We start from the raw sequence: 14,616 nt of genomic DNA, 5'->3' as shown, positions 1-14,616 counted from the left end.
GAAATATACAGAAAACCTGGTTGGGTTTCTATTTTTATTTTTTTTTTTAATTAAAATACTTGGCATAAGGCTGAAAGGACGACATATAATTTGGAAAGATAATTATGCTTATTCACTTGGGAAAGACATGTTGGACTCGAGGCCCTTGTCATACGGTCTCCAGTAATGGATTTCACGACTAAGTATTTACTGCCTATAATACTTTTGTGCCAGTTGCTGGTACTAAACACTGGCACCTTTGCAGCCCCAGCTGCGGGATCTCCAGTAGGGGTCTGTGGAGACTCCTGGCAGCCCTGTGGCAGGGAGCCAGCTGGTGTACAGGGCCCCACTGGCAGCCCCTGGAGTGGTAGCAAGCTGAGTACTGGCTTCTCAACCTTTTTTTTTTTTTTTAAACATACAAAGCACTGCTTAATATATTCTACTGAGGTAAATCTTGAAGATAAATAGTAATAAATTTGTATTACCTTTTTCAGTACCTTTTTTGGTGCAACCCCCGCCCCAAAAACATTCTAAGCAAAAAAACAATCTGAACTAAGAGACACATACATAAAAACCAGCAAACCAGCCCCTATTTACAGTATGGTTTAAATACAATAGCGTATTACTAGGAAACTGAAAAAAAGTCACAATGTCTGCATTTGACATCACATGCAGAATAATCTGTGCATTGTTGGATACTGTTTCGATTGTTCAATCGCTGAACGGTACTTGAACAGCTATGTGAGATGTAACAATCACTCAAATCCAATGGAGATTTGCCTAGTTACTTTCTGTAACTTTTTAAAAAGACATATATATATATATATATATATATATATATATATATATATATATATATATATATCACACACACACACACACACGTATCTATCAATTCATGCCAGTGGCTTAAATTTCCTTTTTTGCGGGGAGATTTTACTCCCATTGCCTGCCAGCTTTACGGTAGTGAGGGTGGTTCAAAAATATTGGAAGAAGTTCACATTATAAATTTTAAACCCCGTCTCACTGTATGTTCTTCTCTCCTTCATAGCCATTGCTAACAGATGCTCAGAATCATGTGTGTCTAGGCCAATCCCAAATGGACCACTACATTATCATAAGCAAATTTGTATGCACCCAGGTCACACGAAACTTAAGTGTGTACAATTCTGATTTGTTTACTATAATTCATGTTATGAAAAGAAAAACTGATTCTCAAAATCTGTCCTCATAGTTTTAACTTCACCCTAGGAAATGCCTCAATTTTTAAAACAAATGCCAAATTCCCATAAAAAATGACAACGAAAATGCTGACAAAAATGTTTTGCATCTCACTACCCTTCCTACAGCTGAACACCAAATTAATACCAATGCTGCCATCATTGCTACTTTTTCATAAGATTATTATGCAATTGTGTTTCCACTATAGCCCTGTTTTATATCCATTTATAAGCACATCAGCTCCTCTGATTACAACTTAAGAATAACAGCCAAAATCTCTGTACAACACCACAAATCACTGTATCTTGTTTAACAAGAAGGTTCCCTGACAGCCACCTGAGAAAGCAGCCCTTTATTAAATCTCATTATTAATGGTCACAAACAGTAAATGCAATTGCTATTCTGAAGTCTGTTTTTTCACATCTGCTACAGACTTATGAATTGGCTGCTGATGGGGGGAAAAAAAGAACTTGTAACATTAGTTCAAAAAATAAACAACAAGCCAGGATTGATACAGGTAGGTTATCATGAAATGAAGTATGCCCAACAGTGTGCTGTACATCAAGAAAGTCTGCTGTTTTGAAACTACACTGGTTTCTGCACTAATCATTGCCAGTCACGAACAGGTATGATTTAATATACCATGACTTTGTAGCTTGGCTTCAAGGTCACCATTCGCAAAAGCTAAATGATACTTATAAGTATTCTGGACTAACTGTCTGTGTCATGCAGGTTTAGGCTATATAGTGACTATTATTAGAAAAGTAACCTGCTGGTTTCAACCCCAGAGAACTGGTAAAAATTTTGTGGCTTCCTTCTGGCACTTACCAGCGCATTTTGTCCTCGTTTTGAGAGCTGGGCCTGGGGATCCAGTCCCTCCTTCACCTGGTCTTGTAAGCAGTACACTGATTTCGTATTCTGTATCAGGATCCAGGTGCCCAATTTTGTAGCTTGTGGAGTCAACTGGCTGTATGTCATACCAGGTTCCACTTGAAGTGCGATACTCGACCTCCCTGTCAATGATAGGTCCATCCCCATTGATTGAATTGGCATTCAACTGTATCCATAAGTAGGTTGCGCCAACTGAAGACAGCTGAGGTGGAGCAATGGGAACAGGTGGCTCTATCACAGAAACAAAATTATAAAAGGTTATTCTACCAGCATTTGTTTCTATCTCCAAAACATTCAAACAATCTTCAGTAACCCATATTTGAAATTCTGATTTAAAAATACTGAACATAAATGTAATAGATGATAAACTTTGTCAGAGTTAGCTATTTATTTGGTAAGGATAAATCACAACATATAAACTCTACTGCTCACATAAACCTGCTTGATGTACTTTTTCATATTATGTTACTGAAAGGTTTTTAGGTAGATTTTGTTTATGTAAATATTCCAAACACAGCTCTCTCTCTTGGTGTAAACTGTAACACATTCTAAAACAATATTTTAATTTAATTAAATATTTTAATTAAAATGGATATTTGAGTATGTTCCTGACGACAACCATCTTGTTGGAGTGTGGTAAAATTTGTGAAGCAAAGGAAGAGAGGATTTTTATTCTCAAAACACCTCAGTGTGTGCTTCACATCGTATAAACTTTCAAACTTCTGGTTTGTGGGGAGTGAATGAAGTGTTCCTTCAGTTTCAGTATCCTGCACTTTTCTATCTAATCCAGACAAAACCCTGTGCTGGGAACTAGTAATTCCTGAGTTCTCGTTCTTATTCTGAGTCTACCTTGAACAGTGACCTTAGGCAAATCATTTAATCCCCATTTCCCTTGCTGCAAAGGGGAAAGAAAACTACTCCATGTATTAAATATGTGAAGTGAAGAACAGTTTGTTTTCAAAAGACTTTGAAAATGGAAAGTGCTAGATACCTGCTTAGTAGTAGTAGTACTTTGCCACTTCAATTTTTTTTTTAAAACGAATCACTGGTGAAACATGTGACTGCCATCTCTCATCTGAAAAGTAGTTATGATATATTCATATCTTTTCCTACACAAATACAGATGATTTTATTTTTGCCTTATTCTGAGGCACCACTAAGTTAATGAGATATTCCCAAAAGAAAATAGTGGTAAAACTAGGTTGCAGTCCAAAAGATCTCCAAAGATGTTTACTAATTATTACTTCTTAGCACAGATGTACAAATCCAGTTTAAAAGACAGTTATAAATGCTGACATGCAGATTACAGCAGCATTCTACAATCTTTTCAATAACAAGAAGTCGTCCTGTGGCACCTTATAGACCAACAGATATTTTGGAGCAGAAGCTTTCGTGGGCACAGGTGCCATAGGACTTCTTGCTGTTTTTGAAGATACAGACTAACACAACTACCTCTCTGATAGACTCTTTTCAATGTTACCGAAAGAACATATATGTCAGCATCAATATAGAAGAAATTAGCTTCAGCTTTTGGTGATTAGAAATTTACAATAGTTTTACTGACTTTTTTTGTTTCTGAAGTACGCAACTATGGTTTTCTGCAGAAACTCTACGTCCTTAAATAGTTCTGACTTAATTCAAAATGATTAAGCATCAATTTAAATCATTAGGCTCCTTCCTGAACCAGGACATGAAATGGAACTTTTATAGATCATTCTAAGCCATTTATGTAGCCAAGCTGAAAGAAGAGTTAATTACTTTCAAGTTTCAAATGCTAGTAATGGCTGTTCAATGATCATCAAAATGCAAACTCAGGAGTATGGTCACAAAGGTCAGTGATTACACCATTTCATTGAAAGTCTGACAAGTATGTGAAATAGACACTATTTTATTGCTTTTTCATCCCCTGGGCTATTTTTTTCAATGCCCTATGACCAAAGTGCAAAATAGGTTAAATTCAGTTGTGTGGTTCTAGCAAACGCCTGCATATTATCATGATTTTACTCTGAAATAATCCTCCAACTAAGGGTTAAGCATGTATAAAATGAACTGATCACCATAGACAAGACACTTATTTTTTAACCAGATGTCAGTTAAAAATAAGGGTCCTGAAGTTAAGTACATACTGTGGAAAAATGTAGTTCAAGCAGTCAAGGATATTGTAATAAAGAGACATATGGCTATATTGTTTCTGCATAAAATAATCATCTTTATATTATCCACTGATAAGGAATGACCATACTTTTGCCTGAGTTATTCCTTCCTATACATATTTAACTTTTCCCCCTTTTCACTAGAAATGTTTCTAGATATGATAATGAAGAGTGGATTAATTATTTAAGTAAGTACCAGCCTTTGAATATGGTATAGTTGGGAGCAACACACTTTTCTCTACTGGAGACAATTTTAGTGGTAGCTCTGAAATAGGGTCCCACTAAGTATCTTAATTATTTTCTCATCTGTATTTTCCCACTCATTCAGAAGCAGGTGCACTGCATCTTCATTTGAAAATAGCTGTCTTAACCAAAATGATACATTTAAATTGGTGAAATAATTATGCATACTTAAGAAGGGACACATTTTATAGCGTGTGGGAAACTTGCAGGGTAGCAAACTAAGCTGACTACTTCTTGTCCTACCTTCACGAGACATGGATAACAACTGATCACTACATGTAGCAACCTTTTACATATTGGAAGACCTACTGTGCCCCACCCCATCTTGGCTTTCTCCTCTTCAGACAAAACATGCCCACGTCTTCCAACCTTTCCTCACAGGTCACAATTGCCAAATCTCTTCTTATCATTTTAGTTGCTCTCTTCTGGACTCTCTCTAATTTCTCCACATCTTTCTTGAAGTGTGTGCCCCAGAACTGGGCACAAAACTCTAGTTAAGGCCACACCAAAGGTAAAGCCCCTCCCTAAAGCACGGAAGCACTACAGCTTTTCAAAGAGAAAGATCACCTGAATTTTTTTAATGTGGGCAAAACAATGTATTTTCCCAAGTCTCATTCCCAAAAATTTACTCACATGGGGGTGTCTTAAATTTTCCAAAATAATTCAGCTCAAAGAGTCATAGCTAGTTTGTGGGCAGCCAGATCTAACAGAGCGTGAATGCACAGTCACAAGACAGGAGGCAAGAATTGGCTTTATCAGATTACCAGGAGGTCAGAAACAGGACATCAGAGCCCTGGAATAAGAACAACAGTAATCCTAGGACAGGTTTACCTCTAGTTCCAGCACCTCTCACTTGTTTATCTCTCTCCATTATATACAATGTTTACAGTTAGATTCAATGGCTCTCAGTACCCTCACTATACATATTGTTCCAACCTTCCCAGTCTACTAGATGGTCAGAGGCTGGTAGACAGTTGATTGTTGCTGGCATGAGGCCCCACACCTATGAATTGTTGCACCCCCCTCCCCCCAAGGGTTTTAGGTGACACGATCCAGGAGGGCATGAAGACATATGTTTTTCATCCAAATCCAGGTAGTTTCTTCTATGGAGGGTAAAACTGTTCAGGAAATGAAGTGAATCATCTTACAAAACTGATATAACACTGGAAATGGTAATGAAACCACCACAAAGTTCAATAAAATAGCTTCTCTGAACAGAGATAGGGTGGCCAGAAGTTGGAAGAGATCACAGGTCTTCTGGCAAGAGATTGCGGTGTGGGCATACATCTGGCAGGAAGCTACAAAAAACTATTTTGCAGAAATTGGTCTGTCAATGGCTACTACCCAGGATGGGCAAAGATGGTGTTTCCAGTATCTGCTTACCAGAAGATGGGAATGGATCACTTGATGATTACCTGTTTTGTTCATTCCCTCTGATGTGCCTGTTATTAGCCACCATCAGAAGACAAGATATTGGGCGAGACAGACCATTGGTCTGACCAAGTATGAACATTCTTATGTTTTTATGGATTCAAAACCTCCAGAAGAAATGGGACATCAATGGTTGGGATTTAGAATGACCAAAATGTCTTGCCAAGGTGAAGCCATGGTATGGTAGTACAAATGACATTCTTGCAGGTCCTGGAGAAATACAGATGTGGCCCTTAACATACATGACCCTCTACAGAATGTGTGTAATTCTTCATTGATAAGTCAACCCGAGTGGCCTATGGAGACATGGGCAAAATGGACAAGCATGAACAGGTCCTGGTGGCAAGTTGCACTAAGGAAACTGTGCCTTTAGAATGGGGACCAGCCGTAGCCTGAAGCCTCTTGGGTTTGGCTATGCCTATACTAGGAGGGTTTTGTCAACAAAACCCAGGTACCCTCCAAATTACCAAGGCGTGTTGTTGACAGTAAATTAATAGAACACAGCATTTTTGTTGACAGCCTTATCCTGTTCCCCACAAGGCTTAATGCCTCTGTCACCAGAGATCTCACAACAGAAAGCAAGTCCAGATGTTCTGGGGGCCCTCTGTCAACAGACAGGGCTTCTGGGCCACCAGACTGCCCTGCCTGCTGTGCTTCTGATTGTCCATTTTGTCAGGAGAGTGGCCCAGCAGTCTGGCCGCTCTCTGTCCACAGAGTGGATCATTCTTATGATCTGCTTGGCAATTTGGCAGCAATCTGTCAATAGAAATTTTGTCAGAAGATATAGTCTAGACATAGCCTTTGGAACAGTGTGTTAAACTTAACCATTTGTGGTTCCAGGACAGTAGGTCAAGGTAAAATTGAACAGAGAGAATACTAGAGGCCAAAAGCTGTTGCTGATTTAGGCTCTTAGCTCTGCATAGGTACTCCAACTTCTTATAATTTGTAAACACTTGGACTGAATTTGGGGCCTCTTCATTTAGTGTCATGACTCTTGGAAAGCAATCTTAATTGCTAAGAGTTTCTTGACCAAGATCTCAGTTTTGATCAGCAGAGATAAACATCCTTGAGTAGCAGTCAATGGTGTGCAATATTAACTTGTGCCCATGTCTTTGGAAGAGATCTGCCTCATTTGCCGTACTAGAGATCATAGAATCATAGGGCTAGAAGGGACCTCAGGAGGTCATCTAGCCCAGCCCCCTGCTTCAAGCAGGATTAATCCCCACTAAGTCATCCCAGCCAGGATCTTGTCAAGTTGTTAGTTTCTGCAACAAAAACTTGGGTTATGTCTGAGTTAGCTAATGCTTGTGTGGAGAAGGCAAGCTTCAACTCCTAAATTGCATCCTATACCTTGTTGGTTTTTCCAGGAGTAGAGTAGTCAAGGGTTTGGCATGTTTAAAAGAAAAATTAAATTAATCTTCAACTGGAAGTTTGCAAAGCCTAAAAACTATTGTAGGTCATGCACACTGCAGGAGCACACCCACTCTGAGATAGCCTGCACCTTGCAGAGATGCCTTTCATTTCTTTCCATTGACAAAACGAAACCCAGAAACTGATTTGAGGTCTAATTAAATGCGCACTCCTCAATTTTAGAATAGAGACCACATTAACATAAGAACATAAGAATGGCCATACTGGGTCAGACCAATGGTCCATCCAGCCCAGCATCCCATCTGCCGACGGTGGCCAATGCCAGGTGCCCCAGAGAAGGAGAACAGAAGACAATGATCAAGTGATTTATCTCCTGCCATCCATCTCCTGCCCTTGTTCTGAAGGCTAGGGCACCATACTTTATCCCTGGCTAATAGCCATTTATGGACCTAACCTGCAAAAATTTATCAAGCTCTTTTTTAAACCCTAATAGAGTCCTGGCCTTCACAGCCTCCTCGGGCAAGGAGTTCCACAGGTTGACTGTGTGCTGTGTGAAGAAAAATTTCCTTTTGTTAGTTTTGAACCTACTACCCATCAATTTCATTTGGTGTCCCCTAGTTCTTGTATTATGGGAAAAGGTAAATAATTTTTCTATATTCACTTTCTCCACACCATTCATGATTTTATATACCTCTATCATATCGCCCCTCAATCGCCTCTTTTCCAAACTGAAAAGTCCCAGTCTCTCTAGCCTCTCCCCATATGGGACCCGTTCCAAGCCCCTAATCATCTTAGTCGCCCTCTTCTGAACCTTTTCTAATGCCAATATATCTTTTTTGAGGTGAGGAGACCACATCTGCACACAGTACTCAAGATGTGGGCGTACCATAGTTTTATATAGGGGAAGTATGATATCTTTTGTTTTAGTATTTCTAAGACTGCATGGAAATAAGTGGCATGTTGGCTCAGATGGTCTGAGAAGATCAATATATTATCTAAGTGTGCCACCAGTAATTGGTCCAGTAGGTCTTGTAACATATCATTAATTGTCAGGAGTTTTCTGTGGCATTAGCAATCCAAATGGCATCAGTAAATACTGAACATGGCCACAAGGCTCCTAGGGGTTAAACACAGAAGTCATTCTAAGCTCCCCAGAGATCAAGTTTGATGAATATGTGAATGGCCCTCACTCTGGAATCAAGAGTAGCTAGTAAGGGTCCTAGATGTTATTTAGATTTTGGCTCAAAAATCAAACACAAAGCCAGAGGCTGACATTCCTTTTTCCAAAAGGTACCATAGCACTAGCTGGGGAAATCAATTTGCAGATGAACCCTCACTCCATTTTCTCTTGGAACTATCCTTACAATGCTACCAGTTCAGACTCTGACATTGTGCATATCCACTAAACTGTTATCTTTACTTTGGTAGAAATTCTATTAGCATTCAAAGTGCCCACGTGAAAGGAAGTTTTCTGTATTCTTCTCATAATACATGAGTGTCATTTCAGTTCTTTGCGAGAAGTTCCCTAGCTCACCAGTATTTTCTTACAAGCTTGTGCTTGCTCAAAAATCTCTTTCTTGGCAGTTAATAAACTTTAATTAACTCAATATGTGCTTAAGTTGAAGTGCCAGGATAACTCTATTTTACACAAGAACCGGACATATTATTCCTTCAAAGGAACAATGGACTGAAAATATTTGTACTATCCAGGAGAATGATCAAAAGGACAGGACTTACATTTCTTCAGGAAAATCCAGAACTTGGGGCATATTACGGTCACCAAGGTTGTATAACCAAGGCAGGTGAGAGCCATGATGCAAGTGGCAGGCTAAATTTACCCAGAGACACTGAGCAGAAGGCTGTTTCTGAGTAGCTCACGTGGGGACTACTTCAGCCCGGGATTGTAAAGCATCCAAGATTTCTGGGCAGGCAAGATCCATCCCCCCGCATCCCTCAGTGGTCTGGCAGGAGCCAGTGATTCAGGGGAAGTTCAGGAAATGGATCAAACCAATTTTTATTATTTCTGTGTCCCAGAATAATGGTCTCCAGATGCACAGTCTCCTTTATAACTGGCCTTGAAGACGGTGAGAGCCATCAATAGTGTCATTTTGGTTGGGCATGGCCTTGCATCTCAGTGGAACATGCAAGGCCAGATGTGTACCTGCACCCATGAAATTATCCACTGCTCTTCAACCTGACGGAGGTCCTGTTGGAGGAAACAATCTAGGATGATGTGCAGCTCAATAGGTTAGGGGTTCAAAGCGCATCTCAGTGAGGAACAGGGAACTTCCCCTAAAGCCCACAATGCCTGGGACAGCTTGTTTCCCCAAGCTCCAAGGCATTTGTTTTGGGCAGGCTGAACTTGAGGCCATGTTCACCACAGGAAGAGCACAGCTTGATGATGCCATTCCTCTTCCTCGGTTGTGATTTGGATAAGCCAAGTTGGCCTGAATGGGTTTACTAGACAATACAGCATGTGAGGTCACAGTATGCAGCAGAGGTAAGGCTTCAGAAAAACTCACTTCTCCTCCTGTAGGTCTCACAGCTAATTATTTATGCTAATGATCAGGTTCACAAAGGTGTAAGGCCCGTGGGTGCCTCTGTGCAGGCCACTTCATCTTTGATTGCCTCCTGCAACCCTCACTGGAACCTGTTTCTTCAGTCCAGGCTGTAGCGACTGTGATAAATGCACTGTGTAGGAAGTGACCTCAGGACATCCTTGAACTTTCAAGCTTCATGCAGATAATCAGAGATGATTGATTGGAAGAAAGGCATTCCATCCATTAGGCAGGCCAGTCTAATGGGTCTGATGTGAGGAGGGCTTGTCCTGGACAGAGGTGTGGATTTGGAGATGCATCATAAACAGTAGACAGCACAGGTTCCCGAGGCAGAGACAAAAAGGAAGTTAGACATCACAAGTGAGATACCAGGCACTGAGACTGGGAAGCAGGAATAGAAAGGCCCACAGCAGGGTGGAGCCCAGTTCAGATAGTTTCTTCTTCCTGCCACTGGTTTAAGTAGAACCAGCTGCCAATCAGACCTCAGGGGGAAGAGCCTCACTCTGGGGTTGGGCTTCATGGGTCCCAGGCAAACTACTGTTATGTGATAAGCTGCCAGATGGAGGACTGTAGCATGGCTGCTCCCATGAGCTTTGTACACCAAGTTTGAAACCCACAGGTTCTGACACATAGTGGATGTCTATTATGGAAAATTTTATGTCAATATTAATGTTTGGTGAAATTATAAGCAACTGAAGGCACAGTCTTATCATGCACAGTGTCAGGCAACTTTGATAATACACAGTGCTACCAGTGCCCTCTATATGGAGAAAAAGGTAAAGAGAAAACAAGAAAGTGGCAGGCAGGCAGGCAAAGAGAATATAAACACAGACACACTGACTATTTACTATTTCACAGCTGTTGACACCCTTGGTGACAAGTCTTTAATAATTTCTTAACTCTTGCTCTGGTCTCAGGATGATTTTGCCATCAATTCTGAAGCACACCTTTTATTCTAGAGGTCCAAAGTATCTTCAATTCTATTCAAAGTGTTAAACTGTCCATTTGACGAGATGCAGAAATAAGAGCTACTGATGGTACAGATGACTGCCCTTTCATGCCCTTACTGAAAGACCTAAACTTCCTTCTAAGCAGTCTGACACCTAGGTTTACCCTGTTTGAACTCAATAAGCAGTTTGTACTTGAGTAATCTGATGACCTTCTCAACCAAAGGCTCATTCTGTTCTCCTAAATTTTATATATGTTGGATCTAATCACCATTAGAAAAGTTCAACCCATGGACCATATGCAGAAGACTAATTTACTTCACCAAATTCACTTAATCAATTCCACCCCCTGTTTTCCTTCTGTTCGATGTTTGATTACTGTTATGTCACCTATTAGAAAAGTACAGCTTTTTTTTTCCTCCTCCAATAAGCAGGTGATCTGACAAGGCCAATTTCATGGCTAACTTCAGACAGAGATAAAGTGACATTTCAATCCAATTTCCTGATGAATAGATGAGGATATTGTGTAGTCTGAACACACAGATTGACAAGTCACTGACTCTATTCAAGTCTTTTCCATCAGAACAAACAGTCAGGTAAATTGAAAAGTTTCCTTTTAGGATTCAGGTAAATGAAATAGTTGATACTTTTATTCACTTTCATATAAAATGCAGACAAGATGTACAAACAACAGTCACGTCTTTCTCCTTTGTGTGAAGGCCTGATAACACCATTTAAAGGTAAACGTTTTGTTCACTAACCAGTTCATATTTGTTCATATTTATTTTAATAATAATGTGCAGTAATACTGTACCACTCAGGGTTGACAGTTCTTTAATTGATTTTTCCCCTCCCTGCAATTGTAAAGGCTATGTTACCACCATCCCTGCTCAGATACACAATTTTACAATAAGGATGCAAGAAGTTTTCCTACCCCTGCACATGGCTGGGCACAATCACAGTTCTTGTGCTCTCAGGGCTGGCTCCACAGTCCAAAGGAGGTAGTTGTCTTTCCATTTACTCTTCCACTCTAGGGGTACTAAGACTTCTACAATTTCACTTGGATTTTCTCTGTCCAGTGCTGACTGGCTGTTTGCACCACCAAACCTCCCATTCTTTATCCTTCATCCCTCTTCAGCCAAGTGTCAGTCCACATATGCTCCTCTTTCCTTCTTCTCCCCTGCCCTGTCCCTTCCAATTAAGAGTGTGCAGACCACGTACACAATTGTCAGAAGGTTTTTCCTCTACTGGTACCTGCCGAGTAGGATGTGGAGCCCCAAAGACTGGTGCCTTCACGGCAGCGTATATAGGTCCCTGCTGACCCACTGCCTGCTCAGTTCCTTCTTGCCTGGAAACTCCAACAAAGGGGAGAATGGTGAAATTTGAAGCGGACACATGCAACACATCTCAAAGAACAACAGCTACAAAAGGGAGGTGACCAGTTTTTCTCCTTTGAGCGATTGCTCACATCCAGTGGCGGCACTCAGCCAGTTTCCCACCAACGCGCACAGTCAATGCCATGGCTGGGGCTACTGACGGGCCAGTATTCAATACCGGCAAGTACCGGCACCAAAAAAAAAAAAAGAGACTGCTCATGTCCATTCCAATTAAGTGACTCCCAAAGCAGTGTCCTTACAGGAGGGGTTGGAGTTCACCTGATTCCAGATTGCAGCACTGCCCTGCCAAAGGCTGTGTCGTCTCTAGCCTGTTGGATGATCGCATAATGCAACATGAAGTTATGGATGAAAATCCACGTTGCTGCCCCGCATATATTCTGAATGTGGATCTGCACCAGAAAGGCAGTAAATGACACATGAACGCTTGTAGATCACACCATCAATGCTGGGGCTGAAGTCTCGGCCAAGTGACGGTAGTTCTGGATGCATGACATGATACAGGATGAGATGCATAGATTGGAGATAGGGAGCCCCTTCATCATCTTCTCAGAGATAGTAATGATGATCTGCTGAGACTTTCAAAATGGCTTTGTGCATTCAATGTAGAAAGCTGGGGCACATCTAAAGGCCAGGCCATAAGACATTCATTTACTGTCATTGGCAGATTTACATGAATCTGGGAGACTAAGGAGATTAGGGAGAAATGCAGGAGGGAGCATTTAATCTTGCAAGCACAGCAGGAGGAAGAACCGGGAGGGCAGTAAGGGATGAAGCGGAGAACTGGCATTATGTAACTTCTAGAAGAAAAAGAAGGCCGGTACATGAGTCCCCCATTGACACAGAGGTAAGTAATCACTTTCGGGCACTCTCCACTGGTTCTGCAGTGATGAATGCTTTAGCCTCACAGGAAGAAAATCACAAGAGAATTGCTTTTACTGCAGGACAGGGGATGTGTAGTCCTAGGGGTGGGGTTTCAATGACTACCACCCCCAGAAGAAAAAGACAGGTGGTGGTGGTAGGGGACTCCCTCCTAAGAGGGACTGAACCATCCATCTGCTGACCTGCAATCTCCTGAGGTGTGCTGTTTACCAGGAGCTCGAATTCAGGATGCGACTGAGAGCCTTACAAAACTGCTCAAGCCTTCAGAATACTACCCCTTCCTACTTCTGGATGTGGGAACTAATGATACGGCCAAGAATGACCTTGAGCAGGTTACTGTGGATTATGTGGTGCTGGGAAAAAGGGTCAAAGAATTTGGAGCGCAAGTGGTGTTCTCATCCATCCTTCCTGTCGAAGGGAAAGGGCTAGGTAGGGACTGTCAAATTGAGGAAGTAACCGCATGGTTATGCAGGTGGTGTTGGAAAGAGGGCTTTGGATTCTTTGATCACGGGACGCTGTTCCAGGTATAAGGATTATTGGGGAGAGATGGGGTCCACCTAACCAAGAGAGGAAGGAGAATTTTCACAAGTAGGCTTGCAAACTTAGTGAGGAGACCAAAACCCTGTGGGTAGAAAGGAACTTGGAGGCTGGAAAGAAATGCAAAGAAAAAATGTACAACAAAAGTGGACCCTTGGTTCAAGTAGTGAGGGCAGGGAGATCGACTGGTTATCTAAGGTATTTGTACACCAGTGCCAGAAGCCTGGGTAACAAGCAGGAGGAATTAGAAGCCCTGGCTCAGTCCAAGAACTATGACTTGATTGGAATAACAGAGAATTCGGGGGACAACTTGCATGACTGGAGTGCTGCCATGGAAGGGTATAAACTGTTCAGGAAGAACAGGCAAGGGAGAAAAGGAGGAGGGGTTGCATTGTATGTAAGAGAGCACTATGATTGCTTGGCACTCCAGTACATAGAGGGAGAAAAGCCTGTTGAGAATCTGTGGGTCAAGCTTAGTGGTGTAGGCAGCACTGGAGATGTGGTGGTTGGTGTCTGCTACAGGCTGCCAAATCAGGATGATGAGGCTTTTTTTTTTTTTTTTAAGACAACTGAGAGAAGTTTCCGGATCACAGGCTCTCGTTATCGTAGGGGACTTCAATTACCCTGACTTCTGTTGGGAGACCAATACAGCAGTACACAAGCAGTCCAGAAAATTTCTGGAGAATATTGGGGATCACTTCTTAGTACAAGTGCTGAAGGACCCGACCAGAGGTCATGCGTGGCTTGACCTGCTGCTTACAAACAGGAAGGAACTAATAGGGAAGTCAGAGGTGGGGGACAACCTGGGAAGCAGTGATCATGAGATGGTAGACTTCAGGATGTTGACCAAAGGAAGGAAAGAGAGCAGCATATTACACACCTGGGACTTCAGAAAAGCAGACTTTGACTCCTTCAGGAACCTGATGGGCAGAATCCCTTGGGATGCTACCATGAAGGGAAAAGGAGTCCAGGAAAACTGGCAGTATTTTAAGGAAGCCCTATTGAAGGC

General features: G+C 41.6%; 1 protein-coding gene across 10 annotated transcripts in view; it reads right to left on the bottom strand.

Annotated features, from left to right (window-relative positions):
* Positions 1-14,616, bottom strand: part of PTPRM (protein tyrosine phosphatase receptor type M) — a 743,228-nt gene that overhangs the window by 406,877 nt on the left and 321,735 nt on the right. For all 10 annotated transcript variants that reach the window (XM_074987422.1, XM_074987431.1, XM_074987423.1 and 7 more), the window contains one exon: positions 2,029-2,322. In XM_074987422.1, the coding sequence (XP_074843523.1) occupies positions 2,029-2,322 (294 nt within the window). The remainder of the gene's footprint in view (positions 1-2,028; positions 2,323-14,616) is intronic.

Source organism: Carettochelys insculpta, chromosome 2 (genome assembly GCF_033958435.1).
Source record: "Carettochelys insculpta isolate YL-2023 chromosome 2, ASM3395843v1, whole genome shotgun sequence".
NCBI classification, from domain to species: domain Eukaryota; kingdom Metazoa; phylum Chordata; order Testudines; family Carettochelyidae; genus Carettochelys; species Carettochelys insculpta.
The sequence above is the reverse complement of the archived record's forward strand: the minus strand, read 5'-3'. Positions and strand labels throughout refer to the sequence as shown.